The following is a 16,747-nucleotide window of genomic DNA, read 5'->3' as shown; positions in this document are numbered from 1 at the left end:
GGTTCTGGAACTTGCTCAGCAAAACTTTTTATTAAAGGTGTCCAGAAAACTTGATGGAATTGGAGTAGGAGGGATGATCTTTGTATAGACTGGAGTGTTCCAAGATTAGTTTCCTTAGTGAAGGAGACTTGATACGCAGGCCTTTGTTCAAACATAATACAACTATTCTATAGTTCTGGTATGAACATTGGCAATTATTTTGTCAAGCTGTGTTGCTGTAAATCCGAGTTCTATTTCCTCTAACCCTTTCTCTCTTATCTTCAGTAACACTTATCGCATGATTGAACAAGATGACTTCGATATTCATACAAGATTGCACACTATTGTGAGAGGGGAGGATGAGGCAGCCATGGTGGAATCAGTAGGCCTTGCATTAGTGAAGTTACCAGACGTCCTGAACCGCCTGAAACCTGACATAATGATAGTTCATGGTGACAGATTTGATGCTTTGGCACTAGCCACATCTGCAGCCCTGATGAATATTCGCATTCTTCACATTGAAGGTGGAGAAGTCAGTGGGACCATTGACGACTCTATTAGACATGCTATAACCAAACTGGCCCATTACCACGTGTGCTGCACAAGGAGTGCAGAGCAGCATTTGATAGCCATGTGTGAAGACCACGACCGCATCCTTTTAGCAGGTTGTCCTTCATATGACAAACTTCTCTCTGCCAAAAATAAGGACTACATGAGTGTTATACGCATGTGGCTGGGTGAGTAATCCACTTCATTATGGTTTTCAAATGACTTTAGACAAACTCACTGAGTTCTTAATCCATGGTCTGTGGTGCCTTGGGGATATGTTGCCCAGTGATTCTAGGAAATGTACAGGAAACAAAGAAAGGCAGACTTATTGGTAGTGGGTTTTGGTTTAATTGGAGATTATTATGAAACTATTTCTTCTAAAGAAAGAACAAACAAAGTAAAAAAGAGTGTATTTGCAACCAGTGTCTACCATAGCTTTCTCTCTACATTTGGCCTTATTCTGTATATAAGAAAAGCTACAAATCTGTCTTAACAGAAAATCTGGTCCTTTTTCACATTAAAAAAAATAATAATAAATAAAAAACACCAAAAAACTAAAAACCCAAAACATCCGCAGATTGGTAATTTCTCTGATCTGAACAATTTAAAAATAGACTTTTTCCTGTACAAACATTTATTATGGTGTAAAGAATGTGTCAAAAAAAAAAGAATCAGAGCTATTTAGGACTAATCTAAAAAGAATAGAGAAAATTTATATTCTGAACATTCCTCTGCAGAACTTACTGTAACAGGGCCATATGTGCTGAGCACTTTTGGTGTTTTGTATTGATCTACTTAAAAGTATTTCCCATAAATGTTGTGGTTTTTTTGTGCCTTCTAGTTATATTTGACAAAGCAGTCTCCTATATGGCGCAGTAACCTGTGTACTTGGAAAGCAGAATCGTACTTGATGAGTTGGTGACTGTGAGGCAGATCAGCTGTTTAATAAATACGAAAAAAAAACAAGTATGGTTTTAGGAATAAAGTCTTTGCATGATGATGGAGAACTGACAGAAAACCCGAGTACTGTGTGATAATGAGAATCACAAATCACAGTAAGAATGATCAAACCTACTCATCTCCTGTTGTGAAGCAGCCCTTCAGGTAGATTCTTCTCTTGCTGCCGTCAGTGAAAGTTAAGAGCTGCTTCAGAGCTTTCATGTTATTACAGACTTACAGAGATGCGAGAACAGCTTTCAGCTCTGGTTTAGACCTGCAAAGATTCGGATCTAGGCCTGAAAGTTAAGTGTGTTGAGCTTCGGAGAGGTAAAAGTTATGAGTCATGCCTAGAGAGGCAAATAATAAGCTGTCACATCACTTCATCCTGTTACTATTCTCTACTACTGAAAAACAACAAACACTTTTCTTCTTTTTTTCCATTTGAAAAGGTGAAGATGTTAAACCCAGAGACTATATAGTTGCTCTGCAACATCCTGTAACCACAGATATTAAACATTCCATAAAGATGTTTGAACTGACACTAGATGCACTCATTTCCTTTAACAAGAGAACACTTGTTCTATTCCCCAATGTAGATGCAGGTGAGTAAAATGTCTGCATGACTGAAGGATGGATAACTGGTTCTAAAGCATACATTGGTTCATGCAGAGTACTTTTTCCCAAAATCTCCAGGCAGATGGAAATAGCTGGATGATCTGGGCATCAGACCATCATCCACTGCAACTCCATGTCCAAATTGCTGGAGGACATTTTAGCTTTTCAGTGTGGGAAGGAAGATGAGGGGAAACTGTATTCCATGTGGAAGCCACATGCAATGCCTCCTGCACTCACTGAAAAATTATGTTAGATTTGTTGAAATGATTTTAGGGATTAAATTTAAGTTTATGTCCCTGAAAGGGAACAGAAACAGCTCAGAGGTGACAATTCAGTAGATTGCTATTAGCTTCTTTGTATGCTGAGACTTTCAGTGAACTTGATTCATTTATTCATGTCTTTTGTTTTTCTGTAGGAAGCAAAGAGATGGTTCGGGTGATGAGGAAGAAGGGCATTGAACATCATCCCAATTTTCGGGCAGTGAAGCATGTCCCATTTGACCAGTTCATTCAGCTAGTTGCCCATGCTGGTTGTATGATTGGTAACAGCAGTTGTGGGGTCAGAGAAGTGGGAGCATTTGGCACACCTGTCATCAACTTGGGGACACGTCAGACAGGAAGAGAAACAGGTAAATGTTTGCATAACTACTTTAATTTCTTTGTAGTTCTGGCAGTTTTTTGTTTCACTTAGTAAAGTAAAACAAACGCTTTGCAGAGACCATCCTGCAGTGTCAGTACAACAAATTAAGTAAAAACTTAATTTTTGACCTCTTAAACCTTTGCTGGTTATTCCTGTATTTCTGTATCATGTTAGTGATGAGATAATGAGGCATTAATCTATAGACAAGTTAAATATATGTCTCCATTTGCAGTGCATCCCATTTAGCAGAAGCAGCAGCTAGCTGTTGTCCTTTATAGCTACTTCCACGTTCACTAGTATGCAACTTAAACTTTAAAAAGAGGAACTCATCACCGCATTAGGCATTAAATGTCTTGTGATATTTCAATCATGAGGATTTGACGTAAATAACCACTTGCCCATGGTTTTCATTCTACTTACAGAATTCTGTTGAAAAGTACACGTTTACCCTACATGTTCTGTAAGGCAAGGTAATGTACTCTAGGAGTCACCACTGATGTATTTGGAGCAAGGGCAGGTAGAGAAAAGGTGAGGAGTAATGTTGATTTGGCTGGAGTCTCCTGCTCAGAAGAAATAAAAATAATTACTTCCTTATTCATTTCTAAAGCAGTTCTTATCTAACATCATTTAAGAAGGTGACTTGTCCTCTTCTGTTAACTTTTACCATCTAGGTGAAAATGTTCTTCATGTTCGTGATGCTGACACACAGGATAAAATTCTGCATGCGCTACAGCTCCAGTTTGGTAAGCAGTATCCATGGTAAGTACTTTTCACTCTGGAAGGGTGTTGAAGTAGTATAGAAAAAACATTTAGAGGTGGTTTGTCGTATTTGATCTCAGACTTTTTAGTGTGCTAACCTGAGGTTACTGATGATGTTTTGGTATAACTGGTAGTTTAACATCCAACAGAAAGCGAAGAGGAGAAAATTCAGGTATTAGTTCAGACTAGAATTGTGAAGACAGCTTGTTCCATAGCAGAACGCAGAGTATGGGGGAGAACATCCCGCCTGTCTACCTTTAACACCTACTTGAAAGACACACTACTTTGTAGCTGGGTTGGCTTCAGGCATGATAAATGGATGGCCATGAGTGCAAGCTCTCAGAGAGGCTGCTGGTTGTATTCACCGCTCTTCATACTTACAGTACTGACTCTCAGTTCTAAAACATCTGAGCACTTAAAAACTTCAGGGTATTACTTACATTTAATTAAGGACAAGACTCAAGAGTATATTTGTAAATACCTCAGTATAATAGTAAAACTAAACACTGGAGTACTAGATGTCTGATATTATTATGTATAGAGATATTTAAAAATGAGACTTATCTGTAGCAAACTGACATGAATGGGAGTCTTGAGAGGTCTGCCCAGGAGCGAAGATCTGGGACGTTGCTGAGAGGATATCACAGATTGTTGAGAGTACAGACTGCTATCCCCTGTTGCTCTTTCACGTGGGCATGAAGGATGCAGTAAAGCAGAATATGGGCAGAATCAAAGACTATAAAACCCCATTGCAATCAACTGGGGAATGAGCCAGGCCAACCAGAATAGTGGCATATGTTTTTTAGCTGTGTCTCGTGACAGGAGCAACAAAGCCAACTGCCTCATGGGTGTGTATAGCCCCAGGGGATCCTCTTGCTTCCCTCTAGGGATACCTGCACCCTCTGCTCCCTTTTCTGCTCTGAAGTGTCTGTATACCAACACATGCAGCATGGGGAATAAACAGGAGGAGACAGAATTATGTGCAGTCACAGGGCACGATTTCATTGCCATCACAGAGACACAGTGGGACAGCTCATGTAACTGGAATGCTGTCATGGATGAATATGTCCTTTTTAGAAAAGGACAGGCCAGCAAGGTGAGTTGATGGAGTAGCTGTTTGTATGGAAAAAAAAAAATGGAATGTATCAAGCTTCACCTAGGGATGAATGATGAATGAGTGGAGAGCTTGTGGGTGAGAATTAAGGCATAGGCTAATATGGGTGACACCATTGTGGATGTTTACTACCAGCTGCCTGATCAGGAGGAGGAAGTTGACAAGGCCTTCTGTAGACAGCTGAGAGTAGTCTCACAGTCACAGGTGCTGATTCTTTTGGGGAACTTCAAGCACCCTGATAGTTGCAGGAAAAGCAACACTGCCAGGAACATGCAGTCCAGGAGGTTTCTGAAATGAGATTAAGATCACTTTTAGTGGCAGGTCGTAGAGGAGCCAATGAGGAGCAGTGTGCTGCTGGACCTTGTTCTTACTAACAGGGAAGGGCTGGTTGTGGTTATGTGAAGGTTGAGAGCAGTCTGGAATGCAGTGATCATGAGACAGTGAAGTTCAGGACCTTGTGTGGAAGAAGAAAGGCACTAAATAAGATTGCCACTCTGAACTTCAGGAGAGCCAGCTTTGACCACTTCAAGGGCCTACTTGGAGGTATCCCATCGATAAGAGCGTTGTGAGGTAAGGAGGCCTGAGAGAGTTGGTTAACATTCAAGCACCACTTCTTCCAAGCTCAAGATCAGTGCATCCCCAAGAGTAAGAAGTTCTGCAAAGGTGGCAGGAGACCTACGTGAACGAACAGGGAGGCTAAGGCTCACCTGAAATTAAATCTGGCAAAGGAGGTCAAGGACTACAAGAAGGACTTGTTTTAAGTATTCGAATAGCAAAAGGAAGACTAGGGAAAATGTAGGTTGCTTTTGACAGAAGTGGGTGCCCTGGTAATGGGGGGCACTGAGAAGGTGAAGTTACTGAATGCCTTTTTTGTTTCAGTCTTTACTGCTAAGACTGCCCCTTGGGAATCTCAGACACTGGAGATAAGAAAGTCTGGGAAGTGGAAGACTTCACTTTGGCCGATGAGGATCTGGTCAGAGATTGTCTATGCAAACTTGATACACACAAATCCACAGGCCCTGATGGGATCCACCAGCAAGTGCTGAGGGAGCTGGCAGAAGTGACTGCTACATCACTCTCTGTCATCTTTGAAAGGTCATGGGGGATGGGAAAGGTGCCTGAGGACTGGAGGAAAGCCAATGTCACTCATCTTCAGAAGGGCAAGAAGGAGGACGTAGAAAACTACAGGCCCGTCAGCCTCACGTATGTCCCTGGGAAGGTGGTAGAGCTGTTTATTCTGGATGTCATCTCCAAGCAAGTGGAAGAAAGGGAGGTTATCAGGCATAGTCAGCATGGATTCACCAAGGGCCAATCATGCGTGATCAATCTAATAGCCTTCTGTGCTGTCATGACCATCTGGGTAGATGAGGGGAAAGCAGTGGATGTTGTGTACCTTGACTTCAGCAAGGCTTTAGACACTTTTTCCTACAACGTCCTTGTAATGAAGTTAAGCAAATGTGAGATAGGTGAGTGGACAGTGAGGTGGATTTAGAGCTCGCTGGCAGAAAGAGACCAGATAGCTTTGATCAGTGGCACAGAGTCCACTTGGAGGCCTGTAACTAGTGGTGTTCCCCAGAGGTCAGTTCTGGGTCCAGTCTTCCTGAACATCATCAGGGACCTGGATGAAGGGATGGAGTTCACCCTCAGCAAGTTTGCTCATGATACAAAGCTGAGAGGAGTAGCTGACACACCACCAGATGGCTGTACTACCATTCAACAAGACCTGGAAAGCTGAGCAGAGAGGAATCTGGTAAGATTCAAAAAGAGCAAATGCAGGGTCTTACACGTGGGGAGAAGTAACTGCATCCATCAGTACAGGTTAGGAGTTGACCTGCTGGAAAGGAGCTCTGAGAAGGTCTTAGTGGCTCTAGTGGACAACAGGTTGAGCCAGCAGTATGCCCATGTGGCCAAGAAGAACAATGTATCCCCTCCCAGGTGCATTGCAGAGAGCATGGCCAGCAGGTTGAGGGAGGTGATCATCCTCCACTCCGCCACTGTCAGGCTACATCTGGAGTACTGTCCAGTCCTGGGCTCCTCAGTTAAAAAAAAAGACAAAAATTCTGAAGAGAGTCCAGCAGAGGACCACAAAGATGACTAGGGGCCTGGAGCGTCTCCCATACAAGGAAACTCTGAGATCTCGGACTCTTCAGCCTGAAGAAAAGAAGACTGAGAGGGGATCTCATTGTTGTTTATAAATATCTGGAGTGTGAGAGTCAAATGGATGATGCCAGACTCTTTTTGTAGTACCCAGTGACAGGACAAGAGGCAGTGGACAAAACTGCAACACAGGAAGTTCTGTACAATCACAAGGAAGAACTTATTTACTGTGGGAGTGACAGAGGACTGGAACAGGGTGCTCAGAGAGGTTGTGGAGTCTCCTTCTCCAGAGGTATTCAAAACCTATCTGGACATTTTCCTGTGGGACCTACTGTGGGGAACCTGTTCTAGCAGGGGGTTGGACTAAATAATCCTCTGAAGTCTGTTCCAACCCCTACGATTCTGTGATTCTGTGAACATGCCATTTATTACTATTACTACCATTTATTACTGTTACTACTTGTCATATTTGTGATATCTTGTCTGAGTGTGTAGCATGCTCAGAAACTTAGTTCTTAATATCTGTAATTTTAGATTGTTAGTCTGTGGGGCCTTTCATTGAACTCTTATTTGTTTTTTTTTGTTTTTTTTTTTTGTTAAAAAACTTCTCATTTTTTTTCCATCCCATGCTCCATATTCCTAAATGAAACTAATGTCAGGTTTGCACAATCTGCTGTTGTGTGTGATCTTCAAGCTACTGTACTCTATCTACCATATTCTACGATATACTAGTCCAAAGTGCAGCAGTGTCATAATAGTGATATCATGATTTTGTAATGATACAATATTACAGCCTTCTGTCATTTAAAAAGGTTTGGAAATTGCAGTGTTACTTCCATTTAAATTGATTTTTTTTTTTTCATATTATAGCTCCAAAATATACGGTGATGGTAATGCTGTTCCAAGAATTTTGAAGTTCCTTAAATCTATTGACCTCAAAGAGCCATTGCAAAAGAAATTCTGTTTTCCTCCTGTCAAAGATAATATCTCTCAAGATATAGACCACATTCTAGAGACACAGAGTGCTTTGGCTGTGGACCTAGGTGGAACAAATCTCCGAGTAGCAATTGTCAGTATGAAGGTAAATATGATCCTTCTAGCTATTCTGCAAACTTCTGGTGGCTTTATGGTTCTTTTCCTACAATGGATATATACTTAGGATGCAGAAGACTTGCAGAAAGAAACAGCATGGTCATAGTTGTATACCATCTGAGCAAAGTCATATGATCTTAGAAGTACAGGGCAAGTTTCTCATCTGTTGGTTCCCTGTAAAAGCTGCCTGAGTTCACCATGCAGCTTTTCATTTGCCAACAAAGAGGGGAAAGTCCCATACCCTGTCTTGTTCGTTTCCTGTTGACTTACACAGCTATGTGACAGATGCAGAGAACCATTTTTAGTAACAGCCAGTATTTATAAAAGCTGTTTACTCAGAGGAGGTGGTGGGTGGTCATAAGATACAAAGTTTTGCATCTCTTCTACCTGGAGAAGGTAGCAATCAAAAATCTTAGTATCTTCCTACACAGCAGCATGACCAGTAACGGCACCAAACCTTAAATGGAAAAGCATTTGGTGTAAGACATAACACCACAGAGATGTAGACCACTTGTAGAGAATCAGGCGAAAAATAAAATACTAATTACAGGCCTGGAAAGTGGGGAAAAGTTGACCACGCTAGAATTGTTTAGTACAGAGAAGATAAAACTGACTGTAAAAAAAGCCTTCAGATATACAGAAGCCTCTTTTGCAAGGAGAAAAATCAGTTCAACATGTGTATGAAGAAGTAGCAATGGATTAAAACTACAGAGTGGAAAACTATTCTAAAGGATTTTTTACTATCCAATTTAGCTGTAAATTCAAAAGTTTAGGATAGTATAATGTCTTCATTGCAGAAATAGCAGGATCTCCTTTTGAAATAGGCTTGAAGTTAAAGCTGTGAGAGTGTGTATTGAGAGTCAATGGTACCCATGCTTAGAACTTCACTTACCCATTTGTTTGTTAACGTGGCACAGTAAGAACCTTTTCTTTGCCTGTGCCATAGAACAGATAAGCATGCATTGTGTGCATAGTTTTGCTTCTTATAGACAACATATCATGAGTGCTTGCCAACTAACTTAGCAAGGTGAAGATATGTAGTTAGTGAAAGGTAATGAAAACTGAAGTCCTAAAAAACAGCAAGTAAGGCTACAAAAATGGCATCAGTATCAGATCTGGACTGATCACTTGTGAAGGTGTCCTGTAGCGAAACAATAAACACACCCCTGATCATCAGCTGATTTCCCAGAATCAGAATTTCAGAATTACAGAATATCTACTTGAACTTGTGAGCTTCAAGGTAGGGGCAATAGAACCATAGAATAATAAAATGGCCTAGGTTGAAAAGGATCACAATGATCATCGAGTTTCAACCCCTCTGCTATGTGCAGGGTTGCCAACCACTAGACCAGGCTGCCCAGAGCCACATCCAGCCTGGCCTTGAATGCCTCCAGGGATGGGGCATCCACAACCTCCTTGGGCAACCCGTTCCTGTGCATCACCACCCTCTGTGTGAAAAACTGCCTCCTAATATCCAACCTAAACCTCCCCTGTCTCAGTTTAAAATCATTCCCCCTTGTCCTGTCATTATCCACCCTCATAAACAGCTGTTCCCCCTCCTGTTTATATGCTCTTCTCCAAACTAAACAAGCGCAGTTCCCTCAACCTTTCCTCACAGGAGAGGTGCTCCAGCCCTCTGGTATTCTTAGTGGCCCTCCTCTGGACCTGCTCCAAGAGCTCCAGATCCTTCCTGTACTGGGGACCCAGGCCTGGACGCAGTACTCCAGATGGGGCCTCACAAGAGCTGAGCAGAGGGGCACAATCACCTCCCTCTCCCTGCTGGCCACCCCTTTTTAATGCAGCCCAAACCACAGTTGGCCTTCCAGGCTGCAAGTGCACACTGCCGGCTCATGTCCAGCTTCTCGTCCACCAGGACCCCCAACCCTTCTCTGCAGGGCTGCTCTCAAGGAGATCTTCTCCCAGTTTGTATAAATACCTGGGATTGCCCTGATCTAAGTGCAGCACCCTGCACTTGGCCTTTTTAGACTCATTAGATTTTCATGGGCCAACTTCTCCAACCTGTCCAGGTTCCTTTGGATGGCTTCCCTTCCCTCCTGTGTATCGACTGCACCACTCAGCTTGAGTGTCATCCGCAAACGTGCTGAGGGGGCACTCAATGCCATCGTCTGTGTCATTGATGAAGATGTTGAAGAGCGCCGGTCCCAGGACCGACCCCTGAGGGACACCGCTTGTGTCCAGTCTCCATCCTGACACAGAACCACTGATCACAACCCTTTGGCTGCGTCCAGCCAACCAATTCTTAATCCATGGAACAGCCCATCCTTCAGATGCACACCTGTCCAATTTAGAGAGAAGGATGTGGTGAGGGACCATGTCAAAGGCCTTACACAAGTCCAGGCAGATGACATCCACCGCCCTTCCCCCATCCACCGATGCCATCACCCCATCATAGAAGGCCACCAGGTTGGTCAGGCAAGATCTGCCCTTGGTGAAGCCATGCTGGCTGTCTCAAATCACCTCTTTATCTTGTGCGTGCCTTAACAAAGCTTCTAGGAGGATGTGCACCATGATCTTCCCAGGCAATAATAATCTAAGTATTATTTAGGTATGGTGTTAAAATACCTTAAATAATTATTACCCAGGTGATAATAAGAAGACAGTAAAAACGGAAGAATTTTAACTCATTTAAACATCAGTTTTTCTGCTTTGGGAAACAAAATAATAATAATAAATAAAAATTCTGAATACTGCATCACTTTAAGGATTTGGTTAAAGTTTGTGGTGAAGTTTTTTGCTTTTATTCCCAGTAGTGTTGTAGAACTACTCCTTCTGTTGCGCTGTGTACTTCCAGATAACTGGATCAGTTAGACATAGTTAGAAGGGACGACAAAATATCCTTCCTGCAGAAATGGGAAGAACTGTGTAAATTGACCTGTTGTGGTTCAGAATGTTTGTATTCACTTGAAAGTACGTGTGTGGCAGCTAAAGTCTGGAAGAAAACTTTCAATTATTTTTTTTTTTAGCAGTCAAACTAATGCCATGGTCTCTGCCAACACAAGCATGAAGGTAACTGAATTGGAAAAAACGCTGTGTATTTTGCAGTATGTAATTTGAGGTGGCCTTTGTGAAAGTTAAAATGCTAGCAAATTAGAGCAAAGTAATCAAAGCTTCATAATAAAATTTACAGCACTGTTTTAAGCATTTAACAGCAACTGGCAGAGATGAAAGTGAGTATTTTCATGAAGAAAATAATAGTTTTCAAGGACTCAGGAAGTGCTCCTTTTGACAGCTGCTGTTTTCGGAGGTTTGCTGTAGCCTTTTCTTACAAATAACTTCTTCTATTTCTCCTTCCCCTCCAAACCAGAAGAGGAAACTAAACATCATTTAAAATAACAACAGTGAACACCATTGCTGGTGCTGATAGAGTGAAATGTAATGCTCAAAAAGATCAAAGTTCTGGCATTTTCTTAGTCATTCTGGCAAGAACATGTGAGATGCGTTGCATATACACTGACTGACTTTGTTATTCCTTTGTCCTTAGTTGTGCGAATACACTCCTGTTCACTTAGGCGTGTTTTGTAGAGTACTCCTTGTATAATACAAAGCACAGCGTTGCTAAACAAAATAGCATCTTCTGCATATTCATAGCCTTGTCCCACAATATTATCATTATATTAAGGTTAGTTCCTTTGTACCACGGATTCAGATGTGCATAATTAATTTTTTTACTACCACTGCATGACTCGCAGGCTTTAAAAATAATCCCTTCCTCCTGCATCCTCCCTCCCACATGCTTCAGATGTCACAGTTGATGGTACTCCAGAAATATTTCCAGTGACTCAGAGTCATAACCACTTAGAAGAAAGGTTATTTCTGAAAGGATAGTAAGTTGTACATTAGAATTTCAAGCACTTCTCTCTGGCTGGTGTAGCAACAGAATGCTAGCTACTGCATGAAATAGCAATGTCAGCAACGCCATTCAAATTTCCACATGGTCAGATCAGAAACATCTCATTCTTAAGTGCTGTGGATTCTGTCTTCTTTTTAGCAATTATTAATAATTTTCTTAACGCTTAAGAATTGAGCTGAAGTGTACTGCTTTATCACTGTTTATTCCTAACAACAGTTCTAGCAGTCCATAGAATATTTCCTTATGCAATTCATGTGTTCCACCTGTATTTTATTTCAGCTAGGGGAAGTCGAAGCAGAATGGAAGGCCTAAGAGATAGAATTTAAAGCCTTCCTCTTGCAAGTTGGTCCCCTGGAGTCCTCAGTAGTCAGAGGACAATCTGTTCTGTAGGACCAAGGTCTAAGTTATATATTGTATTTAAATAAATAAGTAAATAAAATTGCTCTCAGTTTTTTTAAGTTGACCTGTGTTGAAATTAAAGAGAAATTTCATTAGAAGGTAAATTTTTGTGGAGAACATTTATGGTTTTTATTTTCTAGGGTGAAATAGTTAAGAAGTATACCCAGCTCAACCCTAAAACTTACGAAGACAGACTAGGTTTAATTCTAAAGATGTGTGTAGAAGCTGCATCGGAGGCAGTAAATCTGAACTGCAGAATTTTGGGAGTAGGTAAGTTAATGGATATTTTCTTGTCTTTTCATCTGAGAATTTCAGCATTTAACAAAATCACTACTGACTAATGTAAAGCACTTCTTTCAAACTGATTGTGTGTATTTTGAACTCTTACGTTACGTTTCTACCACATCTGGAAAAAAATAAAGTTTTTATGGAAACTGGAAGCTGACTATAAATACTGAAGTTGCCCTAGTCTGTCACAGCCAGGAAGGTGATCTGCTGAGTTTTAACAGTGCCCAAGTCCTAACCTCTAGCACAATTGACCTTACAGTAGAGGCTCCCACGTTACCGCAAAAAAATTGCTGTTTGTACTGTATTATATGGCCTCTACACTTCTGAATTTGAATGACATATTCTAAAGGTTCTCTAAATTAAACATATATGAAGTCTGTGGCATATAGAAGTGGACTGTGAAATTCCCTGCAGAATCTTTGTATTGAATCAGCTCTTGAAACAACTTCAGTTGAGTTCAGTTTCCTTTGTTACCTCTAAGCCTTTCTTTATGGCCAGGATTGGTTGTGCTGTAGAATTCTCAGTTGCACTAGGGCAGGCTACAATCTTAGATCAGTTTTGCAGCTAACAGAGACAAAGGCAACCTTTTCATTCATTTCCATTTTGCTTACACTGTAGTAGAATCATAGAATGGTTTAATTTGTAAGGGACCCTTAAAGACCATCCAATTCCAATGCGCCTGCCTTAGGCGGGGATGCTTTACACGCATTCAGGTTGCCCAAAGTACCCTACCCAACCTGGCCTTGAATATTCCAGAGGGATGGGCATCCACAGCTTCTTCTGGCAACTTATTCCACTGTCTCCCACCCTCATCAAGGAAATTTTCTTCCTTATATTCAATTTAAATCAACTCTTGTTCAGTTTAAAGCCATTGTCCTTTTTCCTGTCATTACATGACCTGGTAGAAAGTCTTTCAGTCTCTATTGTAAGATCCCTTCGTATATTGAAAGAGCCTTCTCTTCTCCAAGTGTTTTCTCCAAACATTTCTTTTCTCCAACCACAACTCTCTCAGCCTGTCTTCGTGGGAGAGGTTCTTCAGTCTTCTCTGATCATTTTGTGGCCCTCCTGTGGATGCTATATAACAGGTCCACATTTTTCTTGTGCTGGGGACTGAGAACTGGACACATTACTCTGTGTGAGGTCTCATGAGAGCAAAGCAGAGGGGGATAGTCATCTCTGTCGCTGTGCTGGCCACACTTCTTTTTATGCAGACGGGATACAGTTGTGTTTTCGATCCATCAGCACCCCCAAGTCCTTCTCTACAGGGCTGCTTTTGATCTATTCATTCCCCAGTCTGTACTGACCTTGGGATTACCCCAGCTCAGATGCAGAACTTTACACTTGGCCTTGTTTAACAGACCCACTCCCCAAGGCAGATAACATCCCTTCAATCTAGCATATCAAACCTATTTTGAACTTTGAAAGCTAATTATTTTTGAAACAGTGTTAAGCGTACAGAGTCAGTAAGAAGATATGTCGGTTTTGCACTTCAGATCTTTCAGACTCTCTGTTGCATAATACCCACGACTGAAGCACCCAGACTAGTTTACTGTGCCCAGATGCCTCTTGAAAGCCTCACACTTCTTGTAGAAGTGGTCACAAACTCTGCATTAATTGGTATTCCAAATGTCTAAGAAATTCTTATCATCACCTAGGTGAATCAGGATAATGGTGTTACAGGAACCAACATACAGAGTTCTTACATGGGGGAAAAACTTTCCTTTTGTTTGTTTAATTATTCCAGAATTGCATTCCTATTTACTTGTCAGCCCACTTTCTTTTGTGACTGACTGTTACTGTTTGGTTGCTCCTGAAGGAAGGGAAAAGTTTTGCTACAGAATAAGATACGTTTCTTACCTGGTTATTTTATTTTTGTTAACTGATACTTGTCTCATTCAGTCTCATAGTTTGAATCAGAATGTTATTTGAAATTAAGATTTCTTTTAGAGAAAGACATGTAATTTCTATGGGAATAATTAATTTGCTAAATTATCATTATTTCCTTAAGGCTAAAAATCATAAACTCAGGTGTTCTCTGTCTTGCAAACATTTAGAAGGACTAGACTATCAGTAGTACTGATTAGTTATCTGAGGTAATGGTAAAAGTAAAGGCATGTTTTAATAAGTTCTTGCTGAGTTGGCATGAATAGCTTTTTTTTTGGTAAGGATTTTCTGAGTATCTTTAGATAAACTACAGAATTATATAACGTCTGCAAAAGAATGATGGCTAAAATATCCAAACTGTGGTGTCTAGAACTAAAAGTCTAGAACTAAATAATATTGTAGAATAGGGTGGCCTACCCCTCAGAGGTCCTGAAAGAGTCCATCAGCTTTGGAATCCTCTCCAGCTAGAGAAAGCTGGTTAATGGTAACAATTATTAGCCATGATTCCATTCAGTAGACTGAACTGTTCAGAGTTTTAATAATTTATTTTGCACGGTTTGCTGTGGTACTGTCTTTCATACGTTACTAAAAGGAAATGCAGTTATTAAGATTTGCTGTAGTCTTGCTTGAAGTAGGAAGACTAACTCTGTTGACTAACATGAACCATTCCCCATCTCTCTAGTCCTAAGATACTGGGAGTGTTGTGATTAGAGCAATCAAGTTCTGTGAATTCTCCTTACATGTCAGTAGTAGCAATAATTCTGCCAATAATACGCACAATTTTTTACTTTACCACTGTGCTTCAACACTAATAGGAGAAATAATACTTCTCAGTGCACAGAGAAAAACTGATTTTTATTTATGTTTTTAAATAGACTTTGTTCCACTTTTTTTGTCCTGTACTTCTGGGACTTAGGTATTTCCACAGGTGGGCGAGTAAACCCTCGAGAAGGAATTGTACTTCACTCCACAAAACTCATTCAGGAGTGGAGCTCTGTAGATCTCCGAACCCCAATATCTGATGCTCTGCACTTACCAGTCTGGGTGGACAACGATGGAAACTGTGCTGCTCTAGCAGAAAGGAAATTTGGTCATGGAAAAGGAATAGAAAATTTTGTAACACTCATCACTGGTACAGGTGAGTGTGTTATTATATAGTTCAGCGAAAACTGAAGTCAAAACACCAGAACTGTCACTCAGAGGCTCATCTGGTTTTAAAAGCATAAACACCTGATAAACACCTGTAAAACTTCTTAAACCACAAATCCTTGTGCCACTTCATCTACTTGTACTTTTATTGAGGCAAATGAAACCTTTTGCATGGTGTATCTTTCTTGATAAATGTAAGTTCTGCTGTTGCTGGCAAGACATTTTCTCAAAATAAGCAAAATTTGATCAACTTTAGCTGGAGTAGTCTTAGTTTATTCTGCTCTGTATCTTAATTAATTCTCTTCTGTCTGCAGAAATACAAGATCAGGTAATATATGTAGAATAGCTAGATAAGAACTGAGTAAGACAGATGATATCTCAAATGCAAATGTAGACTTTTCTTTCTAAGCATATAGTCCTTCTGACCATTTACCACAGCATTTAGAGTATTCTGAATGACTGGAGTTATTCTGAACAGCTGCTGAAATGCAGTATTAAAACCTCTGAAAATAAAAGAAATTTAAGGCCGCTTCTATGGTCAGCTTTGAGAAAAAGAGCATGACCCACAAACTTAAAAGATCTGTCATAGTAGTCCCATATCATTCATAGCTTTTAGAACAAGCTTGGAAAAAAATGGCCAACAATATATGCTGGCTTTGTTACATAAGAGCAGGAGGTAGCTACAAGGTTGCTTAGTATGTATGCTGAATATGGAGAAATTTGTCAACTAACAGTCATTTATGGGCTCCAGTACAGAAGACCATGGATGCACATATTTTTTCCAATCCGTATTAGAATAAGCCAGTTTCAGTGTCCTACTGAATGGGGGCCTTTGAAGACTGCATTTTGCCTTTTTTACTATTGGCTGGTTTTGTATCTTTGCAGGAATTGGAGGTGGAATCATTCACCAACATGAATTGATCCATGGCAGTTCTTTCTGTGCTGCTGAGCTTGGGCATATTGTGGTATCTTTAGATGGACCAGAGTGCCTGTGTGGTAGCCAAGGATGTATAGAAGCATATGCCTCTGGAATAGCATTACAGAGAGAAGCTAAGAAACTGCATGACGGTATCTATGTGTTTTATATTTGAAGACATTTAAATGATTCCTAAACTGCAGTGTAGTTAAAAAAAAAAAGTCAAAGGGCACATTAAAAAAAAAGAGCAGACCTGCCACCAGGAGGAGACAACAACAGATATACAGGCAACTAGCTAGGAGGTCTTGTGTATAGGCAGTGGAGGAGCTGCAGCAGCCTGTATTAGTACCATACAGTTCTTTTTCAGATATGATAGTATGCAGGCAAGCCATATTTAGAACCTCTGGGTTCAAACTTGCAATAAACATGTAGCAGAGTTCAGTTTCTCCTTTTTAAT

At 40.7% G+C, this 16,747-nt stretch overlaps 1 protein-coding gene across 18 annotated transcripts in view; it reads left to right on the top strand.

Moving 5' to 3' along the window:
- GNE (glucosamine (UDP-N-acetyl)-2-epimerase/N-acetylmannosamine kinase) overlaps window positions 1-16,747 on the top strand; it is a 37,247-nt gene that overhangs the window by 16,986 nt on the left and 3,514 nt on the right. For 16 of the 18 annotated variants that reach the window (NM_001031432.3, XM_040655556.2, XM_040655557.2 and 13 more), the window contains 8 exons: window positions 265-716; window positions 1,917-2,069; window positions 2,498-2,710; window positions 3,393-3,480; window positions 7,562-7,772; window positions 12,194-12,323; window positions 15,142-15,363; window positions 16,260-16,442. In NM_001031432.3, the coding sequence (NP_001026603.3) occupies window positions 265-716; window positions 1,917-2,069; window positions 2,498-2,710; window positions 3,393-3,480; window positions 7,562-7,772; window positions 12,194-12,323; window positions 15,142-15,363; window positions 16,260-16,442 (1,652 nt within the window). The remainder of the gene's footprint in view (window positions 1-264; window positions 717-1,916; window positions 2,070-2,497; window positions 2,711-3,392; window positions 3,481-7,561; window positions 7,773-12,193; window positions 12,324-15,141; window positions 15,364-16,259; window positions 16,443-16,747) is intronic. The other 2 variants (XM_015280423.4, XM_040655558.2) reach the window with 1 other exon arrangement.

Source organism: Gallus gallus, chromosome Z, assembly GCF_016699485.2.
Source record: "Gallus gallus isolate bGalGal1 chromosome Z, bGalGal1.mat.broiler.GRCg7b, whole genome shotgun sequence".
NCBI lineage: Eukaryota > Metazoa > Chordata > Aves > Galliformes > Phasianidae > Gallus > Gallus gallus.
Note: the sequence above shows the minus strand (reverse complement) of the source record. Positions and strands in the feature narration are given on the sequence as shown.